Source organism: Denticeps clupeoides, chromosome 4, assembly GCF_900700375.1.
Source record: "Denticeps clupeoides chromosome 4, fDenClu1.1, whole genome shotgun sequence".
Classification (NCBI taxonomy): Eukaryota; Metazoa; Chordata; class Actinopteri; order Clupeiformes; family Denticipitidae; genus Denticeps; species Denticeps clupeoides.
Window position 1 is genome coordinate 23135866 of NC_041710.1, and position 22356 is coordinate 23158221.

Here is a 22356-nt window from a genome sequence, read left to right on the forward strand (position 1 = left end):
TTATCTTCTTATTCAAAATAAAATAAGTGAAGTGATTGTTACATGTGATACACAGCAACCCACACTATTTACCACACTCTTTATAAAGTTATTTATTAATTCCAAATGAAAGTGAAGGGATTGTAAAACACCGCAGCACAGCACACGGTGACACGGTGTCCTCTGCTTTTAAACATCACCCTTGGTGAGCAGTCGGTAGCCATGACAGGTGCCCGGGGAGCAGTGTGTGGGGATGGTGCTTTGCTCATTGGCACATTGGCCATTTGGGATTCCAATTACAAGTCCACTTCAGGCTAGGCCATATGTACAGGATTGGCCATTTATATGGATACACCTTAATAAAATGGAAATGGTTGGTGGCACATTAGTATATGTGAGGGGGCAAACTTTTCAAGATGGGTGGTGACCATAGTGGCCATTTGGAAGTCGGTCATCTTGGATCCAACTTTTGTTTTTTCAATAGGAAGAGGGTCGTGTGACACATCAAATTTATTGGTAATTTCACAAGAAAAACAATGGTGTGCTTTTTTTATTCTTTCACAATCACTTATAAAATGTGTTCAATGTCACCAACCATTACCATTTTATTAAGGTGTATCTATATAAATGGTCCACCCTGTACATAGCGCTATAATTTTGTAATTTCTCACACCTTATTGTATTTTGTATTTTTCTTGTATTATTTTAAACATACATGTCAGCACTGAATAAGTTGCTTCAAGTGAAATTTCATTTTATTTTCACGCCACTTTTATTTGTTAACATTTGTTAACATTCATATGCTTGTTAAAATCAAGCAATTTGGGGGCACTGAGGAATGAAAAGTAGTCACTTTCAGCCACCAGAGGGCGCAAAGTACTGGTTGTTCACTTGGCTCCTTAGAATTGCTGTATTTCATTAATAATAATTTTCCAAAGAAATAGAATGAATATATCCAGATATTTCACCACAGTACAAATATTTTAATGAAATGTATAAATATATAAATACATAAATAGTATATAAAATAAAAACATCATACATATTAAGTGAAATCCACAAAAACATTAACATTGATATTGCACTTTTTCCCTCTAAATCCTTTCATGTATTAACATCTCTCCATTTTATCTTTCTGTTTTTTGTCCAGTTAGCTACGTAGAATTAGGGGATCATTCAGCATGTGAAGTTTATTTTCTGTAAAGAACAAAAAGTAATCAGTTACCCAAGTTACCCAAAACAAGAACATAAAAATTATACATTCCAATCCTAATAAGTAATAAGAGTTCCACTTATGCTTTATCAGGACTTACTGAGAGAGAATCTTTTCAATGACTTTTTTCACCCAAGATGCACTGGGGTCCAGACAGATCTCTTGACCAGTTCCCTTGAGAGTGGCACTGCATGGAACATTCAAAACAATGATTAGAGATCTTGCCAATCTCCATTTGTCTGTATAAACCTGACATTGCGAAAACCGTGGCCTGTGTACAATCACGACTTCACATTCTTTATGTTGAAAAAAGGTCCCGTAAATGCATGTAGGAATCAGACTTACTGGCCATCATTAAAAAATAGTAACCAAATAAAACTCACATGACTTCTGTGTCTTTGCAGTGGGGGCTTGGAGGGAACAGCTCCACACTTGCAATGAGTCTACCGATCCGTCGGCTTTCTGTCTCAATGCAGCGACAGCGGGGATCAACCCCCAGGCCTGTTAAACTCATACCTGTCGAAAATTAAATCAGAATTAAGAGACAGTTTCTTGTCAAGTAGCCTGCATGGTGCGCACACTGTATCAAGCGTCATACTGGATTCGAATGGGATAAAACAAAAATGTACTCACCCTCAGTGATGGCGAGAAAGACCAACAGCACCACAATGCAGCTGCATGCGATTTTGCTATTCATTCTAGTTTTTTGAGTGGAGCTGTAATGGAAGATGAATCCTTGATGAATCGGACTGCTGTTCAGGTCCAGTGAAAGTGTACGTTGAACCAGATATTGCTCTCTTTGAAGCATGCTGACATGCAGCGAAAGTGTGTCTTTTATAGAGCAGTCCAGGAAGTGAGTCAGAACAAAAGAGATTTCGCAATCTTGGACTGTCATGGGAAATTCTTTTCCTTAGTTTATCAGCACAAAGAGCTTTAAGCTTTTTACATTGGCTTAAGATATGACTGAAATCAAATGTATCAGAAAGCAGTTAAAAAACTCCTATGAGATGTGCAGAATTTCCCAAACATTTTTGATGTGAGATATATATATATATATATATATATGTGTGTGTGTGTGTGTGTGTGTGTGTGTGTGTGTGTGTGTGTGTATATATATATATATATATATATATATATATATATGCGCAATACTACATGATATATAGGGATGTAGTAGTATCTTAGCTATCAGCCAGTTCATTTCTTGTTTTGAGGTCAATACATCATCATGCAGCATTGTGTCTAATATCATGGATGCCAAATGAAAATTCCCGAAGTGTCATTAAAGGGAATTTTTACGCTCTGATGAATTCGCAAACACATACATCATTACTACTAAATCAGTACAGAATAAAATACAGTAATACCAGCAAGCAGCCCAGCTGGTTTGGCATGGACATGCAAGCAGGACATCTGGCATCTGTAATATATTACAAATATTACATGCATGCTTCAGAACTTTCCAAACTTGCTTTTAGACTAGTTGGATTGTTGGATTGATTAGATCATGATTTAAAGTGATTGTCATTATGAAACACTGCAGCACAGCACACATTGGCAGAACGTAATGTGTCCTCTGCTTTTAACCATCACTCTTGGTGAGCAGTGGGCAGCCATGACAGGTGCCCGGGCAGCAGTCACATAATTCACATAATACTCAACTTCCTGTGCTGTTGACATGCATATCCACACACGTGGCATTTCTGTCATACAGCATGCATAGAGCATGAATAAGACCAGCGGTGTGAGCTCACCGAAAGATTTTTAATCACATATGAGTACCATAGAGGGCAACTGATCTGTGACTGATATTGTGACTAAAGCTAATGAGTCATTTCCAATAATTAATCAATGAAAATTTATCACATATTAAATTTGTTCACTGTGAGACTCTGGTCATGAGTACACTCATGGCACAGTTTGTCATCAACTTCCTCAGTTTTCAGTGCATGTTTGAGCATGTCGCACAGCACATCGTTGCCAGTGCCTGAAAGGCCGGGCTATCGGAGAGTCCATCCTTCTTGCCCACAAAAAAGAAGGGAGCCGTATCTGGGGATGTGGAGGTACATATGATCCCGCTGGCGAGCAACGATTGTACGTACTTCTCCATGGAGATGTTTGGATGACTACGCAACATGCATGGAGGTGAGAGACATGTTGCCTTTACCATAACGGGCCAGAAGAGGAACGTCACAGACTTCAAGAGGTGAGTGCTGAAGGGATGACTGGGCCACCATTGTTAGTCTTTGGGGGAGCGTCGTCAGGAGCGATCAGAGTCCAGGTAAGTCAAAGGGGGACGTTCAGGAGGTCAGAATCCAGGCGTGGGTCATACACAAGGAAACACAGGTGACGGTACAGGCAACGGCGATCCGAAGAGAAGGTAAAAAATGGGAAAAAGCAAACAGGCTTGAAGAAACAGACATGCAAACAACAACATTGGGAAATAAAAGTTCTGAGCAGGCATTGGATTCAAGATGGCGGCTGGCCTTTATAACTTTTATCAACCCCAGTCCCCGACAGTTCCGAAATCGGTCCGGTTTCCTCTGAGGGCGTGGCGGTGGCATGGAAACCATGGTAATACCTATATTTTTTAGCTGTTAGTTATCTCATTAGTTGCTACATTTTTAAGACAGAAATTTGCTAGGGTGAGGAGCTCGGACATTCAGAGTAGAACCGCTGCTCCTCCACATCGAAAGGAGGCTGTCATGTTGGCGAGCTGACGGGGGAAGGAAGTGCAGAAACGGGACATTCTGGGAAAAAGGATTTATTTATAAAACACAAACACAAAAACAGGGGAAATGAAGGGGAGAACAAAAACAAGCCCGCAGGGGTGTGGCGATTGCCAGAACTCCAAACACTCCTAAACAGGTCCACAAAGAGTTCACAAGGGAGTTCACCAAAATGTGGGAGCCGCCGAAGGCATACTGATTGGGCACAGGTGAGTCCCCAGGTGCCGTCAACCCTGACAGAGCCCCCCTACGTCCTCGGAACCCCAGCAGTACCATCAGTGGAAGCAACGGGTCGGACGGCGGCAACCACAGGGCTCCTGTCCTGCTGTGTCCTCCCACTGGCGGACCCGGACCCTCTGGCTGGCTCCCAGACGTGGTCCCGCATGGTGGCCTCGGCACCTCCACCCTGCACACAGAAACAAACAGGGCCGCCCCTTCCGGGTATGTGCGGGCCCTGTCTCCGTATGTCCCCTTTGATGCTTCCTGCGTTGATTCCCTGCCCCGCGCAGGGAGGCGGTGCTTGACCCTCCGGCAACCGTTTACGGCACCCCTGTCTGGTGCCTTCTGGGCACATGCAGCCCCTCTCACTGCACGTCCCTGCTGGCAGCCCAACCAGCTTCTCTCCCTGCACCGAGCAGGGAGGCGGTCCCGGACCCTCCGGCGACCGTTCACTGCACCCCAGGCTGGTGCATTCTGGGAACATGCAGTCCCTCTCGATGCATGTCCCTGCTGGCAGAGCAACCAACTTCTCTCCCTGCACTGCGCAGGGAGGCGGTCCCGGACCCTCCGGTGACCGTTCACTGCACCCCAGGTGAATGCCTTCTGGGTACGCGCATCTGGTACATGTCCCAGCTGGGTCCTCATGCCTTCCAGGGGACTCTGTGGTGCTCCGCCCCTCTGGAGGAGACATGCAGAAAGAGGGCCTGCTTTTCCCAAACGACGCAGAAGGGGCTGGCCGGATGGTCTGTCAAACCCCCCTCACTGGCACCAGGGACGTGTAGTGGGTTGGGCCGCACGTACCCAGAAGGCATTAACCTGGGGTGCATTGAACAGTCGCCGGAGGGTCCGGGACCGCCTCCCTGTGTGGTGCAGGGAGAGAAGCTAGTTTAAGACGGCGTCCTGATTGGGCACATGTGAGTCCCCAGGTGCCGTCAACCCTGACAGAGGCAGTTGAGGTGGTGGTTCAGGCATCTGGATGCTGCCCCTGCAACCCAGACCGGGATAGGCGGAGGTACATGACAACAACAAGATTTGCTGCTTCCTCTATGCCTCCTGTTCATTTCTTTCTTCCTTGCTTAAGCCGGACATACAATGTGCGGCAACACATATGGCTACACTTTAGAAAAGGAGGGGGTCACAAAAATTCACTTGATTTACCACTTCTCCCTGTTGTTCCAGTCATGATCATTTCAAACAGGTTTGATATTCTTAGGACCTCCTGATTGTGGGTCGTGGCCTGGTTGGGAGGGGTGAATCGATGATTGTACTTCGTGTACATGTTACGTCCCTGGACGCACGCTCCCACATGTTCTGTGTGTCTGGCTGTGTTTTTGCGTCCTGTCTCTTTTAGGTTGACTTAATGGGAGGAGTTGAAGCCTTCCAGCTCCACCTACCATCTGCCTATTGGTCACCTCCACCTATATAAACAGACCTCGGATGGGGTGCGAGAGGTCCCCGGGGTCTGCTAGGCCCTTATGCTTTCGGGAGGTCCCCAGGGTCCACGGAGATCTGCATGGAGCTCCGTTGGGGATCTCATTCGTGTGTCTTGTTGCTTTGTGTGATAGACCCCTTTGTTGTTAGCCTGTTAGCTGTTAGCCTGTTATGTGCCCTTTTTGTTGACTTGTGCACGTTTTTTAGATCCCATCCCTTCCTTTAGGTTGTTTTGATGTTTATTAGCTGTCCTGTGTCCGCTGTTTATTGTACCTGTTAGCTCACTGTGAATAAAAGCACTGTTTGTACGCATTGTTTGCTGGTGAGTGTGTAACAGTGGACCTCCACCTTTCCACACCCTTGTTGCGTTTCTAAGACCCCTAGACTTAGGAACGTGACATACACTATACTGAGCGCGATGCACAACCAAGCTGCGATTCGGCTGTACTCCAGGAATTATCACACAAGTGCAATATCAGCTGAAAAATCACCAAAAAATTCAGTATCAAGAAACTCATTTGCATACTAACGGTGACTGTATGTTCCCACAGAGGGAAGGAGCAAACAAGGGGGGAAACCTGTCCTCTAATTTGAGCCTTTTCCAGTGGATTTTTTCAGCTTCGGTAGTAAATCATGTCCATATTCTGTTTGTGAGTAATCTGTTGTTTTCTTCCTCAACTCCTATAAGTTTGCAGGAAGGCAGGAAGTTTGTTTAAGAAGGCATTGCCCCCTCTTGGACTACCATATTTTACTGCTGGTATGATTTTCATTTTCTGAAATGTGTGTTACCTTTATGCCAGATATAAACATCTTTCAAAAAGTTTAACTTTTGTCTCCCCAGTCCACAGAGTATTCCCCCCAAATAATTCGGGATCATCAAGATGTTTTTTGGCAAAAGTAATACCAGCCTTAATGTTCTTTTTGCTCAGCAGTGGTTTTGTCTTGGCACTCATTTTTGTCCAGTCTCTTTCTTATGGTGGAGTCATGAACACTGAGCTTAAGTGAGGAAAGCGGGGCCTGAAGTTATTTGAATGTTGTCTTTTGTGGCCTCTTGGACGAGTCGCCGTTGCACTCTCGGGGTAATGTTGGTCAACCGGCCACTCCTGGGAAGGTTCACCACTGTTCCATGTTTTCACCTTTTGTGTATAATGGCAGGTCTTATTTAAGTGATTTCTTGATTGAGAATCAGGCCTTTTCATGGGGCAATCACTTTGTCACATAAGGTTTGGATTTTTTTCTCCCTTAATAATAAAGTCCTTTACTTACAAAAACACATTTTGTGTTTACTTGTGTTATCTTTATATTTTATATTTTCTGATGATCTGAAACATTTAAATGTGACTAACATGAAAAAAGTAAGAAATCAGAAAGGGGGTAAACACTTTTTCATGCCACTGTATATTCATACACAAGTGAACATATCAAAATCCTAGAAAATAAACTGGGGTGAGAGGTGCACTATATTTAATATGTAATTATGTAATTATGGTCACAGGGCTAGCTTATGTGTCTAAAAAATCTAAATCATTAATCAACAACATCATATCGAAGAAAAACTCTTCAGTGACAGTGGTCTGTTGCAGTGTAATCACTTAGCGGAAGTCATCTGTTACTTGAATGAGGAAAAAATAAAATAATGTTAAATATTTACAGATGCTCAGTGGACTTTGGAAACTCCAGGCCTGAGTGTGATCTAATTCATGGGAAAGAGAACAATGGCGCACACATATTTGTGTTAACCCAGAGAAATCATTTGCCAGAGGAGCAATAACTGTCATCAAATAAAAGAAAACACTTTGACAATGTGCATTTGGTATACACTTTCTTTTTTAGCTCCACTGCTCAATATTAGTGCTTTAGAATTTTTTTATTCGCTTTCTCAAGGAAACAAACTCCATGTATTCATTATTGGCCATTAAATTAACAAAATTGTTTATCAACAACAATGATTATTATATTCTCTGCAAAGTAGCATTGCTAAATGACATGACATTAGAAAGTGATTTTCACTCCATTAAGGGTGACATCAGCCATGACTTTTCCAAGATTTCAGGTGTCATGGCGAATTCCGCAAGACACCCGACGAAAGTTGTCGGAACACTGATTGCTGGCCACAATAATTCCACTCATTTCATGAATGTTGCAGTTCATTATAATGATTTCTGACACAGAGAACATGGTCCTTAGTTTAGTAACTTGATATAAAATTAGTAACTGCTGGGATTGTTACGTCCCTGTTTTAGTGGTGGCCTAGCGGGTAAGGATGCGGACCTGTAATTGTAAGGTTGCCCATTCAAATCTTTGATCTTTTTCAATGTTTATCATTTATTTCTTCTCACTGTAACTAAAAACACTTCATTGTATGTTCCATCTGTCCCTTGTGTGTATACCAGCCATTTTCCCCTCTTCATTGACATGTTACTACCCCCTACACTGGGAACATAACAGGGATTCTGACCCATTCAGCAATTTACCTTTGTCATATTTTTTGTGTACTAACACTATAAGAATCACCACAGTACATAGGCCCTACTTTCGATTCAGTAGCTACAATTTATTATTGCCATAAAACATTAAATTTGGAATAGTATAAAATATTTATTTCACACTTTTGCCATGTTTGGATCTTTTTATACAGTGACTGTATCTAGTAACAAATATGTACCATATTAACTCAAACACCATAGCACCACAAAAACACTCACTTTAATGAAAGACACCTAGAATAAAAAGGAAGCAGAAAGTTAAGTAATGTCACAATCAATTTTTTAAACTGTCAGGGATTTAAAAAGAAAAAAAACAAAAGAATCATGTTTTCACCACAGGAAGGGCTGCGCAATCAGTGGGAAAACCAGAGGGTTGCAAAACACCATTCTGATGAATCATGGCTTGATCCAGCCTGAAGCAGAATGTCCAGTGTTTTCATGCACACTCTCAGCTGCAAGTCTGGGCTTTTTAAATCGCTTTTCTTACACAGCACACGTTCATAAACCCATGGCATGCTTACTTATTTCCACGTATCTATTTTAGAAGTGGAATGTAGAATGCGACAGTATGTTTTTATGAGTTCCGTGCAACTAAAATTTACTGGTTCAGAAGCTTCTATATGCAACAAGTTATACCTCGAATAAGACTATTTAATAGGGATGCACCTAGGGATACAACTTTTTTGGAGCACGATACCGAGTACTTAATAAAAACATTATTTAAATAAGGTGACAGCTTTAGTCATATCATTTAAACAACAAAACAAGGGACTAGTTTTTAATTAAGAGCATTTATTTAAAATGAAAAGCATGCTGTATACCCCATGTCTGGAGCATTTGCTCAAACACATGCGCTGTAGCCTGGCTGGTGTGCGAGCCGCGGAATTTTTTCGCATATAATATGGCTCGTTGCGGCGTGAAACTCTCGTCTATCCACTAGGAGGTTAGGATAATTAGCGACTGTTGGTCCAAATATCCGCGGTGAAACTAAACGCAGAGCCGGCTTGCAGTAGGCTGTGGAGTCGTGTGGTTTAGGCAGCTCCGTGTCAGTCACGTAGCGCGCCTTGGGGCATCATATCTGGGCTCCAGAACATGGAGGAGACGCAGGAGTCCCACATTTTCTACCTCCGAGAGTGGCTGGTCGCTCAATGCAATGTACTATATTCCTGTGTTATTTTCACAGCGTGCGAATTGTTTTGTCGTCTTCATTCACTTTGAAATAGTTCCACACGGCTGACGTGTCTCGCCTTCCCCCGCTCTGAGCTGGGGGCGGGGCCTGGGGGCGGGGCATTCAGCGCTTGTGGTTAACCCCTTACACGCCGCTCAAACAGACATTTCTCAGACCGTGGTATCGGTCCCCGGTATCGGGGGACTTTTAACGAGTAAGAGTCCTTTAGAAAATGTGGTATCGAGGCCGATACCAGAACTATAAAATTGCTTACTAAAATATTGAGTTGAATATAAACGCAGAACGCATTGGAAACCAGTGTATCAACAAATTCTGCCAAAGACAAGGAAATTGATTTTTATGTAATATTTGTATGTAGTAGTTAAAAATAAATTACGGTCAGTTTGTATCTAATTGTCTTTGTGCTTCAACCTGTAATGCTGTATGTCAGTGCTTCTGTGATTCTGGACACACAACCTTCACAACACATTTGCCATAGCCATTTTATTAGCTGTGCTTATCCACATCATTGTGCAGGTTTTGCAAGGATTAAAGAGTAAAAACACATTGCATGCACTCTTGGCCCATTCGAGTTTGAAACAGAGAATCTATGTACTTTGGGGAATAAGATGTCATTGCCCTGAACTTGCTGCAGCTGGATTCCTATTTAACAGGAATGTGTGCAACCGAGAACACAACCCTGACCAGCCTACTATTTTCTCTTTAATTGCTATGCAAGGAGGGCAGTAAAATGTCAAAGAACCTTCTAGAGTGAAGATAGGGCTGTCTGCTTTTAAAATAATTATAGTTACAAGAGACACAGACGTCTCAAGGGACATATTCTCTCCTGAGGTTAAGCTCCACATAATCCACAGAGAAAAGAGAATATTCACAATTACAAAGTACAGACGTAATTCATATTCATTCCGATTCATGCTAGCAACGTTCTATCCTATAATACATTGATTATAATACTCAATCCCTTAATCTGAAAAAGTTTCAAGCTCATTACTGCCATCTCGTGGCTTGATTCAGTATCAAGCAGTCAGCACATGAAAATTCACACCAACATTTTTTCACACAACCACATCTGATTCCTGGTGCACAAATCATCATTCCAGTTCTGCAAATTCTGTCCAGGCCTGATTTCAGCACAGTCCTCATTTCCACCATAGCTGTTTGGCTGACCTTTGTCCCAGTAACTACTACAATCATCAGAAGGAAAGACAAGGGGCATTTGCATTAATAACATTAGTACTATAATTGAGTACCTGTTTCAAAGCAAGACTCAGACTCACCCAGTGGTTAATTTCGTGCTATCCACCCACTTCCAGCTTCCGTCACTGTCAGTCAGTCCAATCCAAACCTCTCTGCCAAGCCGAGAGAGGAATTCCTGTGCCAAAATTCAACATTTTTCACACAATGTCTATAGGAATTACAGTCCGATACAGTTGCAACCATTTATTGCATTTGCTAACAAAATTAGCATAAAGATAAATTTTAAAAAGTGTAGCTATAACATAATCACTAACCATAACCAGATAATTATAACATGAGACAATGGCAGAAATATGTTATATTGTGTTTCCTTGATATGTTTATTTTTTACAATTTTATTTACATAAAACATAAACAGGTACAATTGTCTGGTTGTTGAAATGAAATGCAACAGCATATGCTGTCTGTGCAGTTTTATAAGTTTCATCAAACCAACACAGCCACTTTATTTCACTTTATTGTTTTTTTTATTAAAAAACCCTCTGAGTACTTTTTCAAACTTGCAGATGGAATGTCAGTGTTCCAAAAGACACACCTGACATGTCTTGTAAAAGAAAATGGCTAAATAATGGCAATGTAAATAAATAATCAAATAAACCAAGGGTGGGCCAAATATCTGGCCTGTGGTGTATATATACACGCGCATCCCAACCTATTCTAGAGTGTTAATAATCAGAATCAGAATCAGAATCGTATTTATTGGCCAAGTAAGTGCAAGCACATACAAGGAATTTGATTCCGGTAGATGGTGTCTCTCAAGTACAATGTAGGAAAAAAACAACAACAACAATGTGCAAGGATGTGGTGTTATTGTCCAAGTTGTGGATTTGTTTGTTATGTATAAATAATTATATCTACTTTTTATGAATAAATAGGCAAAAAAAAAACTAAATCTTATATACAAGTGAACATAAAGTGCATTGTGCAATTATGGAGCTGATTTTAATAATTGCAGCAACATCAATATTTGCATATCTTGATATACTGATTTTTTTTTTACCTTCATAGCAGAAATTAGAATTAGAATAATTAGAATGTCCAGAGGGATTTAGATAGGAAACAATCTTCTTATAAACTTCCTATGATGCTTCATCAGACCATTGAACTCCACATGCTTGCCATGTGGCTTGATAAGGGCCACCCCATCGACTTAGTATCCAATTCGATGATTTGTAGATTTTGAACCGTTTCTAAATTAATCTTGACTAGGGAGCTGCATGCACATACAGTATTCATATGCACAAACCTGTTCATCCTTGCTGTTTATTATCACCAGTTCTGCTCCTCTGCTTTTGCAGTCCTCTCTGCTCTTAGCCCAGGGTTTCATTTCAGTAGAAATATAATAGAAATGGGACTGGAAATATGTCCATCCCTCCCGCAGAAGCTTTTCTGAAGCAGGTTGAATAAAAAAATGTATTCAGATCTTAAGACAATTTTTATTTTTTTGCAAATCTGCGATAAACTCACCCATCTCAGAAAGCCTGTTCTTCAGCTGGTCCTTTTCTATGGTAAGATTCTTTGAAGTGATCTGCAGCTGCTCTCTCTCAGTAGCCAAGCTACTTAGACTGGTCTGCCACCGGAGATTTTCTACTGAAAGGGGTAAAATTACGACCAGCACCAAAACAGACAGGAGTCCCAGACAAAGAGTGGGCATTTTGTTGCATCTCCCACCTGCACATCCAAAAAAGTGAAAATGTCTGTATTAAAAAAAACACAAATGAAAGCAAAAATAAAGCACAAATGAAAAATAAATTAATTAAAATACCAAAACAGTGGGTTGCCATAATTTCCACCCTGGAGCCTGTGTATTGCATCCAAATACTGTCCTCCGTGACATGGATGTCATCTGTGTATATATGATTCGGATTACATTTGCCCACATCCATGTTTCTGCTTCAACGCCTTTGAGCAATGAGTTTTTGCCAATAACTGTCTGTCTTTGTACCATTCTTCCCCAGTAGCATAACAGGAAGTTTCATAATGTGAAATATGATGACTAGTGCTGAACTGGTGTGCAGTTGCACATTAGACTGATACAGCTATTTGTAAATTGCTTATCGAGAATATTTACTCATTTTTGAATTAAAAACTGTGAAGTAATTACCCAAGGATGTTGCTTATCAGGTTAAGGCAGTTTTCATGTGTTTTAGGTGCATCTCTAGACAAATTGTTTTGGCTGGATTTGTCATGTATCTGGCAACACAGTACTGCTGGCAACTTTCTCAAAAAAAAAACAGCAGTGGCCTTCAGCCTGAAAACGAGTCAAAATCAGTGTTGCTACAGAAGGTACAAAAGGCTGCAGACTTCTTAATTCTGAAATTATTTCCTGTATCTCAACTTCCAAAAGCCTTATGGCTATATATGATTCTTGCTTAATTAAATATATTTTAATACAGACAAGAAATTTACATAAGTGAATTATTTTACAGGCTTATTGAATCTGTACATACCAGAATATATATATATATATATATATATATATATATATATATATAACACTTCAGCATGTCAAACAACAAAAAGTACAGATTGTTAATAATTGTCCAATACTTGAATAATTTATTTCTAAATAAATAAAGAAATGTTGGGATCTCTCTACAAACTTGTATATAGATCACACGGTATTGTGGTAGAGCTCCTGAGGACCTATAGTGTGAACAATGCCCATAAGAAGTGAAGAGGACCCAAGGATCCTTTAACGTTAGTCCTCTTTGTGGCCCATTGTAGAGGAATATATATATATATGTGTGTGTGTGTGTGTGTGTGTGTGTGTGTGAGAAAACACCCTTAACAAAGGCTTTAAGAATATTATGAATTGTTTATACAATTTCACTGTATGGAGGGGGGGGGGGGAACGCCATACCGTATACACCTTAGAGGTCATAAGTAATGGAGTTAGTCTCTAGAATTAAGTATTGAACAGTATAGGGCAAATAGTGTCCAAATGTAACAATTTCTCATGATATACAATGAGTAACCAAAGAAGATGACAGGAGTTGCTTGGCAATAGTCTAGTAGTTCATTCCAGCCTTGTGTAGGTCCACAGTCTTGGCCCTGACATCCTTGGACCGCTACTGGGTCTTGGCCATGGTGCAGAGTTTGAAAGATGGATAGATTGATTGCTTCAATGAACTGGTGTCTTTTATACAGGTAATGAGCTCAGAAGGCTCCTAACCAATATAAAATACAACTGGGAGACAGAAATTTTGCTGATTGAACCAAATACGTATTTGACCCCCTATCATTAAAAAAAAAAAAAAAAAAAAAAAAAAAAAAAAAACTCATTGTTCAAATAAATCAATCATTGAAATGATATACTTAGCATTTCTTTGTTAGTTGGCAAACTTACAACAGGGATTCAAATTTCCTCTGATTGCATCGTCCTAAAGTGCAGTAGAATACCACTGCCACTCAGTGGTATTCATCTGTAGTGCACCTATGTTATTACAGAATACTCAACACACACTTGTGATTAGACCTCTTTTTATTGGACCAACCAGATTAATAGTAGACAAGGTCTCTGGGTAAAACAGGATACGGTTGGGGAAGGGGGGACTACATGGTGCCATTGTAATCAAATCATAAGATAAAGAGAACCTGTATGTTACATATTTGGGATTTAAACAAACCACAGTTCCAGAGAATCTCCTAATGCCAATAAAGTCATATTGAAGTTCTACAATTTAAAAAAAAAAAAAAAAAAAAAAAAGACTACAGATATCAAAGGCAACGATGAGGAAAATGTGTTCATATAGTTGTGATGCTCAAGGTTATTCAACAATCACATTCAACAACGTTGGTCAAACAGGAAATTGCCCTTTACTTTAATGTCTTGATCATGTCCTCCAGTTTAGCCTGGTTGGACCCAGAGAACTCATCCACCTAGAAGAGAGTGACGCTTAATAGTCTGATCTTTTCTGATTACAGAGCAGAATGTGATACAAGCAAAATGGATTCCATACCTTCTTCCCTTCCTTGTAGAAATGGAATGTTGGCATGCATTTAATCTCACAGGACTGGGCCACATCCTGACAAAAAAAAAAAAAAAAACATTAAATGAATGGAAAGCCAAACATGAGCCCCTTGATCTGCTGCTCCACAAAAGGTGGAAGATTGAAGCCTCTGCAAAACTAACACAAACCAAGCATCTCCCAACCGGCACTGAATAGAAATGAGAGATATAAGATGAGATACGAGTTGCTCCAGAAGGACGTCCCTGTAACCAGTGACTGCAAGTCACCCTGAATAAGATCATCTGATAAATGTCATAAATGTAAATGTATTCACATGAAGCCAGTAGTGGTTAAAACGCTGGTTAAAGTTCAGCATGGCAATAAACATTAATAATTGTGACGGTGGTAAAAGTAGCTGCTAGAAGTTGCTAAGCAACATTGTTTTCAGGGGTCAGCTAGGAAAGTGATGTTAAAATCAACTAAGCCGAAAGAACACGCTAAACAAAAACAAATGATGTACAGAAGCAATGTCACACAGAAGCAATGTTACGACTGTGTGACCATGAGGAACAGTGTTGAATGGATGCAAACTCACCTGTGCATCGTCCACATCTACCTTCAGGAAGACCACATCTTCATGGTCCTGAGACAGACTCTAAAGTTGTGGGGGATAGTTAGATGATTGGGAATAATTGTCAGCACGACAGGAGGACATTTGAATGGTATACAATAATGACCAATAAAAAAAAATCAAAATAAAAACCAACTTTGAAGAAGGGTGCAATGCTCTGACATGGCCCGCACCATGTCGCTGTAAAGTCCACCACGACCAATTTACTTCCTGCCTCTGCCAAGGCTTTATCAAAGGAGTCCTGAGGAAGGAAAACATACGTTGCAATGCGGTTTAATAAAAACGTCCTTAAACGAGTGGACATGAAGAATGCAAAGTGATAAGCGACGCAACATTTCCCCGGCTGGTGTGTAGCTGATGCAAATCTCCGCAATGAATAAATAGCTTTCTGCAGCCTCCTTATCTTGTTCCATTCTTGTCTGAGGATGGAAATATGGCGGGATGGCAGGACCGTGTGGTAACGGGGGGGAAAAGCCCCCGGTGAACGGTATTTTGTGTGAAGCGGTAATTCTGGAGGGGACCGCAAGATGAACCAGGCAGGCCGGGGCCTGTTCGCTCGGCCGGCCGAGCTAACGTTGACTTCGGGGTCCAAGTTGTGCAAAGCGAGCCGAACACCGACAACCGGCGGCGGTCCGGCGCACAGACGGGCGTTCGCCAGAAACCCTCACAACCCGCTCACGGCGCCGAATTCGTTCCCACGTGACACGCGGTTTCGCCATAAGTTGCCGAACTCGGCTAGCCTAGCCGGCCGCGGACGTCCAAGATGGACGTTGGAGAGCCCAAGACCGGGCCGCGCTCGGAAGGCACCCGAACCCGAGACCGGGTGACCGGAGACGAGCCTCCGTTACCCCGTGCGGTCCAGCGCGACAGTAAACCGGCAAGTTTACACGGTGCTAGCGGTAGCCGCTCGTCAGATGGAAATTACGGCAAAAAAAAAAACACAATGCCGAGCGCAAAAAAGCTCGTCTCTGCTTTACACCGCGCCTGGGATTTTTAACTAAATAAATAAAGCCGATAAGCAAAACGTGGTAAGTTAGCTGTGCGTGACGCTAGCCGGCTACAGCTGCAGCGTGTCCCGTCGCCACCAAAGTTGGCATCCCACGGAACCAGGGGGGGGGGGCGAGTTGATAAAAAAAAATAAAAATAATAATAATAAAAATGATTTCTGATCGGGGGTTCGCGTAAGGCCTCACCTGGTCCTCAATGACGACGATCATGGTGGTGGGTCTGGCGCGCCGGTCCGATGTTCCCGTGGATTGAAGCGGTACGCGGTCTGTCATGCGGGGCTTTTAACGCTCTGCAAAGCCCTGCCCCTCTACGCCACTACACCACTACTACACTACTAATCACATGTTGCAAATGCCCTCTAGCGAACAACTGAGTTCAATGTGAATTTGATGCATTGTATTTCTGTGCTACTCGTATATTAAAAAGAAAAAAAAAAGAATCCGAAATCGACAATGACACTGTAAACTGCACTATAAATTAAAAATACCCGTTTAGATAAACCTTCAGAATTGGTTCATATGTAAAATCATGCTTAGGCAACACGCGTTAACATGCAAGTTCTTTCCTCTCAAAAGACTTTAAATGTACAACAGTTTCCCTCGGGAATTGTTCCTCCAGGTGCTGCTCTAATGAAATTCTGTCCCCTCTCTTTCATATCCTGCCCTGATTCACATCAAGGGGAGCGATAGGGTTGCCGGGGTAACGAGGCACACATCAGAGTCGAGAGATTCTAATCAAGGTATGGAGATTCCAGCCAGGCTTTCATTCCCGACAAAGGCTCCAAAATGAGCACGGGGCTGCTACCAGGCTCCTCCGTTATTGCGGCATGCAAAGAAAAGAAAAAAAACGTACAGCCATCCAATGCATACCCATTATCATTTATTTTAAATGCATATAAGTATTAAAGCCTGCAAAAACACCCAACATTATGTTGGTTAATGTAAAGTATAGTGATCAATAAGTAAGTAGGATAACTGTGTAGTGTTGTAGGCTGATGTTACAGGAGAATTTTATTTTAAAACTTGCCTTATTTCAGTAAATTAAGCACATAAACAATTAAAAATGTCTGCAAGTATAAAAAAAAATGATTAAAATAAATCCCATTAGAACCTTTTTGGATAGGAAAATATTTTTGGTGAATGATGTCTCCGTTATGCCTTGACCACAGCCTTGCCAATGTTGTCTCCCTTCAGCATGCCCATGAAGGCTGCCGGCATGTTGACAAAGCCTTCAGTTACATGCTCCCTCCACTGCAACTTCCCCTGAAGGAAAGAGAAAGGTTTTTAAAAATGTTACACCCGGTACCTTGCCATTATTTTTCACCCCAACAAAACCAGATGATGACTGCAGTGTATTCAAATTAAGCACCCTGCTCAGAGCATATGTAAATAGAGATCTTCCCACCAAAAAACATCCTTTCTGAAATGTATTCTGTTTTTTAAAACATGTGGTCTGGTAACATATTGGAGCCCCGATAAGATCAGATCAGTCTGATGGGTGTGCGCATCTGTCTTGCCTGCTGCTGCCATGCCAAGAGCCGTTTGAGTGACTCCGGGTGCTTGTGTGGCCAACGGTGAACCAAGAATCCCTCCATCCTCAGCTGCTTAAAGATCATTTCAGGATGCACATAGGGTCCTGAAAATGGAACGACTCTCGCTGTTACAGACATAATACATGATCTATTTTGCAAAGTACTAGAGCATATGTATATGTGAACATAATGCAAAATAAATGCTTGACTGTAATGTAAATTAACCATAAATGGAGCAGGAACAGAACACAGAGTTCAAAAGGCAAAATGACCTTTTTGTGGTTCAGTGTCATTGTACATGGAAATGCTGCCACACACAGCGATCCTGCCAAACTCCCTCATCTGTGGCATCACTACACTAGAGAAGTGTCCCCCGACCTAGCGAGACAACACAGACATGGAATTTAGAGTGCCATCTCAATAACTGCATCACTTAGTCCGCTATGGTAAAGTAATGTTTTATAAATGTGTCGCTATCATTCACACTAGAAACACACTCGACTCACATTCTCAAAGTAGCAGTCGTATCCATCTGGTGCTGCCTTTTTCAGGGCCTCCTCAAGCGACCGGACAGTCTTGTAGTTGAAGGCCTCGTCAAAGCCAAGTTGTTTTAGGAAGGCCACCTTATCTTCACTCCCAGCGCATCCCACCACTTTGCACCCCTGTGTGTGAGTGGATGGTTCCATTTAGCTTCATTGTGGCTCAGTTCAGACGTCAGATTGTGTCGTTGAGGCTCCATACCACACAACTGACCCGTTTGCCTGCAACTGGGGATTTTGGACCTCTGACAGCACCAGAACAGGGCGTAAAATTATTTACTCTGAGCCAGGCATTACATTTCCCTGCACCTGAGTATGTTGGGGGTCATAGTCTAGTGGGTAACACACTCGCCTATAAAACCCCACTCGCCTATAAAACCCCAGAAGGACTGTCCCTGTATCTGCTGATTGAAAGTTGCTCTGGATAAGGGCATCTGATAAAATACATTAGATGTAAATTTGTACTTGCAATTATGACATTTCCACTGGGATTTATGATTCACATTATATACAATAATGCCAATGTAGCACGAAATAGAGCATCTGGCTGCACAGAACGAATGCAGAGGAAATGCACCTTTAGCTTGGCGATCTGGCCTACGATGATGCCCACTGCTCCAGCGGCTGCATTCACCAGCAGCGTCTCACCAGACTTAATCTGACAAACTTCCTCCAGACCATAAAGAGCTGTCAACCTAAACAATTAACATAATCATCATATCTGAAAACATGAGGTTTATGAGGTTTAAGGTGATTTAACGGCTCCACACAGTCATGATTATGATAATGGCCACTACTGTCCTTTATACCTATGCACAATTCACACAAGTCTTTGCATTAGGATTTCCTTCATTCCATCATCCATCACATTTATCAGTACTTAAATTTAAACCAACATTATTATCACATGATTACACAGACAGCTAAATAAATATTGTGTCCTTAAGATAATTTACCCAGGCATGCCAATGGCTCCCAACGCCAGTGAGAGGGGCAGGTTTTTTGGCCATTCGGGCAGCACCAGCACCAGGTCTGATCCATTTGACAGGTAGTGGGTCCTCCAGCCACAATGAGTGGTCACATGACTTCCAACAGGAAATTTAAGGTTCTTGCTTTGGATCACTCTGAGATATAACATCAGGAGGTCAGGAGAGAGTGTGTTTGTGTCGTTTGTGCCTTTCTTTGTATGTACAGTATGTCTAAAGCAGGGTTAAAATGCATTTCCTACCTGGCAACCTGCTGCCCGATCATTACATCTCCCTCCTTCATCTGGACACGGCTGTAAGGTCTACATATGGTGCAATCACACTTGTTCAAATATGAAATGTTATACTATAGATTTTTATGACACTAAACAGTAAAGAAGCGCATACCTCATATATGGATCCACACTTAGAAAGACTGCTTCCAGTAAAACTTCTGAAATAAAGAAAAAGAAAATCCTTTATGATGCCAGTAGTTTCATGCAAGTGTAGTGTAACTACAGACACTGTCCACAAGGTGCAGCTGTATGTTAAATTCTTACAGCACTTGATAAATGCTATTTAGTAAAGACACATATTATTACAGACAAATTAGGCTGTTATTCCCCATGATTCCCCAGGATCAGGACCATCATGGATTCACATATTAATTCCATGTACATTAAGGCCCTATAAGAGCAGCTTCCGTTGGCTCTTAATTTTTTATTTGCACTATTGTAATGGAGTTGTAATATAACCTCTATGACGAATACAGTTAACCAATAAAAACTAGGAAATATAAAATGTAAAAAGTAAAAAAAACAATGATTATACAAATATTATTATTTCTGTATTTATTTTCTGTATTTATTTTCGTTGTTTTTTATATACATAAAATGAGCTCACTGACAAAGTATGCAACTGTGCTCTGCATGTGATGGTTTCTTTCGTTGCTTAATACTTGGTTTTAATTAATACTTACAGTTAATTCAAATAATCAGCAACTCACCGGTACATCTTAAATGTCAGTATGACATGTGCAGCAGTAAGCACACTTTTTTCCATGCATGCTGTAGCGTATTGCAGCTGCCCTGCTTTACAAATGTTTTACAACTCAAACATTTGATAAGGTGTGATCAAATTCCGACACACCCTTTATACACAGTTCAACACTGTACACAATGACTTGCATATATGTATATAGACATATATATATATATATAATATAATTTGAACCCTTTCTTTGCTACTGTACTGTTCGTTGTCATTGGCTGTAATGACCAGAACAGACATAATTTAAAACGTATTGTCCATCGTTTCACTTATTAAACAAGTCATTATTCCAAAAGGTTCTACGTACTGACTTTAACTTTCACCCAAACTTTTCCCATCGAGCCATGCACGCTGTAAACGAGTTAAAACGCTACAAACCTCCATTTTGGGGTTCGGGGAGCTTCTCCTCCTTCAGTTCGAAGTCGGTGTTTTTGGGAAAGCCTTGGAAATGCTTGCGGAGCGTCCAGACCTGGGCTTGTGCCATGTTGCTCCGAGTCCACGAAAGAATGAGCGCAGGGGCGTGTTCGTGTGCAGAGGACTGACGTTGTGCAAATAATACCAATAAAAGGCGGATTAAAAATTATTAGAAAGATCACGTGTCAAGGTCTGGTTGCAAGAGCCCGTGTAAAATCTACACCTTCAGGCTGCAACCGTAACTCTTCCGGTTTTGCCATCCAGAAATACTTTTGTAATATTTCGCAACATTCCAACTCTACAGTTACCATTAAACGCGTGCCGGGAAATACGATGGGCTGCTTCGGGGTGCTTTCGTCCCCCTCGGGCTTGTCGCGCTCGGCTACTTGTGGAATGTATTTGCTCTGACACGATTTCAGGGCAGAGAGCAGCTCTAGAAAAATGTCCTGCCCAGTCATCCTGACTTTGTAACACAGCGACACAGAACAAAGGATGACGAGTGCAATTAAACACAAGCACTTACATTTACGGCATTTATCAGACGCGCTTATCCAGAGCGACTTACAACCAGTAGTTACAGGGACAGTCCCCCCCTGGAGAGAGTCTTGTATAGTAAGTGGGATTTGAACCCGGGTCTTCTGAGTGTGTTACCCGCTAGGATACTACCACCCTTGCACATACAAGCACATATAAACGTCACTCGGATGCAAAATCAATCATAATTGGCTACATTACTAAAGTCGTAGTTATTAATTGCAATTATACTTTACCGTACATGGATAATGTAAAAAATATAATAATAAAACTCGAGCGAGAGAATCTAAACTCCCTCTGGCTGCGTACTGTCAATGTGTGACGGGATGCAAGGAACACCGGTTCTGGACTGAAGTCGCTCCTGTTCTGGCGTTTTACATTCAGCCACTAGGTGGCGACAGCGCGTTGAAAAGAAGACGGAGGTGGAGAACCTCCACTGTGGGGTTATCTGTGGAGGGTTCACAGAACCCAGGTGCTGACAGCTAGTCTCTGGATGGCTTTTTATGTGGACGCTGATGTGTGCAAAAACGGATCTCGCAGCAGCGTTTAGAAAAGCCCAAAACCGAACTCACATATGGAATATTTGCACATCTACTCGTTATATATAATTTATGTTTACATATAAATATATATAAATATATATTTCTTCTCTTTTGTAATATTGTGGTCAACCGCAGACGCATTTCACTACATATCATACCGTGTATGACTGTGTACGTGACAAATAAATTTAAACAAATTAATTTGAAATAATACCTGCTTGAAAGTAGTTATTTGGTAAGGCACCATTGATGAATTGGGTTTGTTGGTGGCTGAAAAAAAAAATAATAATAATAATAATAATAAACTGCACAACAGCAGACAGACAGCACCTCAGAATTTTTTGTAAGCTTGTAGGTTTCGATAATTTGTACAGTTCTGTCATATTGAGCTGACTTCAGGATAAATATATAGGAAACTAAGTTGTATAACCTAATCACCTGACAAAGAATAGTTTTCTTGTCCATCACACGCTGTATGTTTTTCTCTTATTTGCCTCAAGCAGTTTTATTTTAATCCAGGCTTATTGAATTCATTTAGGTCAGGGCTCTTTCTGTCACTAAGCTCTCTGTATAAAGACTTACTGTATTTCCCCTGTTTGATTTTGTGCCAGGAAGGAAAATGCAATGTGCTTCTTTTGCCAATTAGATAATCTGTTGTGAGACCATCATTGGATCTTCTTTGGTGA

At 41.4% G+C, this 22356-nt stretch overlaps 4 protein-coding genes across 5 annotated transcripts; all 4 read right to left on the reverse strand.

Moving 5' to 3' along the window:
- Positions 1-947: 947 nt before the first annotated feature.
- On the reverse strand, positions 948-2028 carry cxcl8a (chemokine (C-X-C motif) ligand 8a). Its single transcript, XM_028976882.1, has 4 exons — positions 1826-2028; positions 1576-1708; positions 1293-1379; positions 948-1176 (listed from the first exon to the last, which is right to left on the reverse strand). Exons 1-4 carry the CDS (start codon positions 1998-2000, stop codon positions 1170-1172), a joined length of 402 nt encoding a protein of 133 aa, XP_028832715.1. The 5' UTR covers positions 2001-2028; the 3' UTR covers positions 948-1169.
- A 7686-nt stretch (positions 2029-9714) lies between these two features.
- Positions 9715-12785, reverse strand: LOC114788866 (CD209 antigen-like protein C). 2 transcript variants are annotated; one of them, XM_028977797.1, is made up of 5 exons: positions 12269-12785; positions 11971-12090; positions 11750-11892; positions 10524-10618; positions 9715-10430 (listed from the first exon to the last, which is right to left on the reverse strand). In XM_028977797.1, exons 1-5 carry the CDS (start codon positions 12387-12389, stop codon positions 10286-10288), a joined length of 624 nt encoding a protein of 207 aa, XP_028833630.1. In that variant the 5' UTR covers positions 12390-12785; the 3' UTR covers positions 9715-10285. The 2 variants fall into 2 exon arrangements, with proteins under 2 accessions (XP_028833630.1, XP_028833629.1); XM_028977796.1 differs by having other exon boundaries at positions 11971-12174; positions 12269-12777.
- A 1184-nt stretch (positions 12786-13969) lies between these two features.
- Positions 13970-16436, reverse strand: LOC114788243 (thioredoxin-like). The gene is made up of 5 exons (XM_028976609.1): positions 16281-16436; positions 15224-15328; positions 15052-15111; positions 14466-14531; positions 13970-14385 (listed from the first exon to the last, which is right to left on the reverse strand). The coding sequence occupies exons 1-5, from the start codon at positions 16365-16367 to the stop codon at positions 14323-14325; spliced, it is 381 nt and encodes a 126-aa protein (XP_028832442.1). The 5' UTR covers positions 16368-16436; the 3' UTR covers positions 13970-14322.
- A 521-nt stretch (positions 16437-16957) lies between these two features.
- LOC114788242 (prostaglandin reductase 1-like) lies at positions 16958-22343 on the reverse strand. The gene is made up of 11 exons (XM_028976608.1): positions 22253-22343; positions 21885-21940; positions 20559-20718; positions 19539-19584; positions 19394-19453; positions 19122-19289; positions 18743-18860; positions 18133-18288; positions 17899-18004; positions 17612-17730; positions 16958-17357 (listed from the first exon to the last, which is right to left on the reverse strand). The coding sequence occupies exons 2-11, from the start codon at positions 21915-21917 to the stop codon at positions 17247-17249; spliced, it is 1077 nt and encodes a 358-aa protein (XP_028832441.1). The 5' UTR covers positions 21918-21940; positions 22253-22343; the 3' UTR covers positions 16958-17246.
- Positions 22344-22356: the final 13 nt, after the last annotated feature.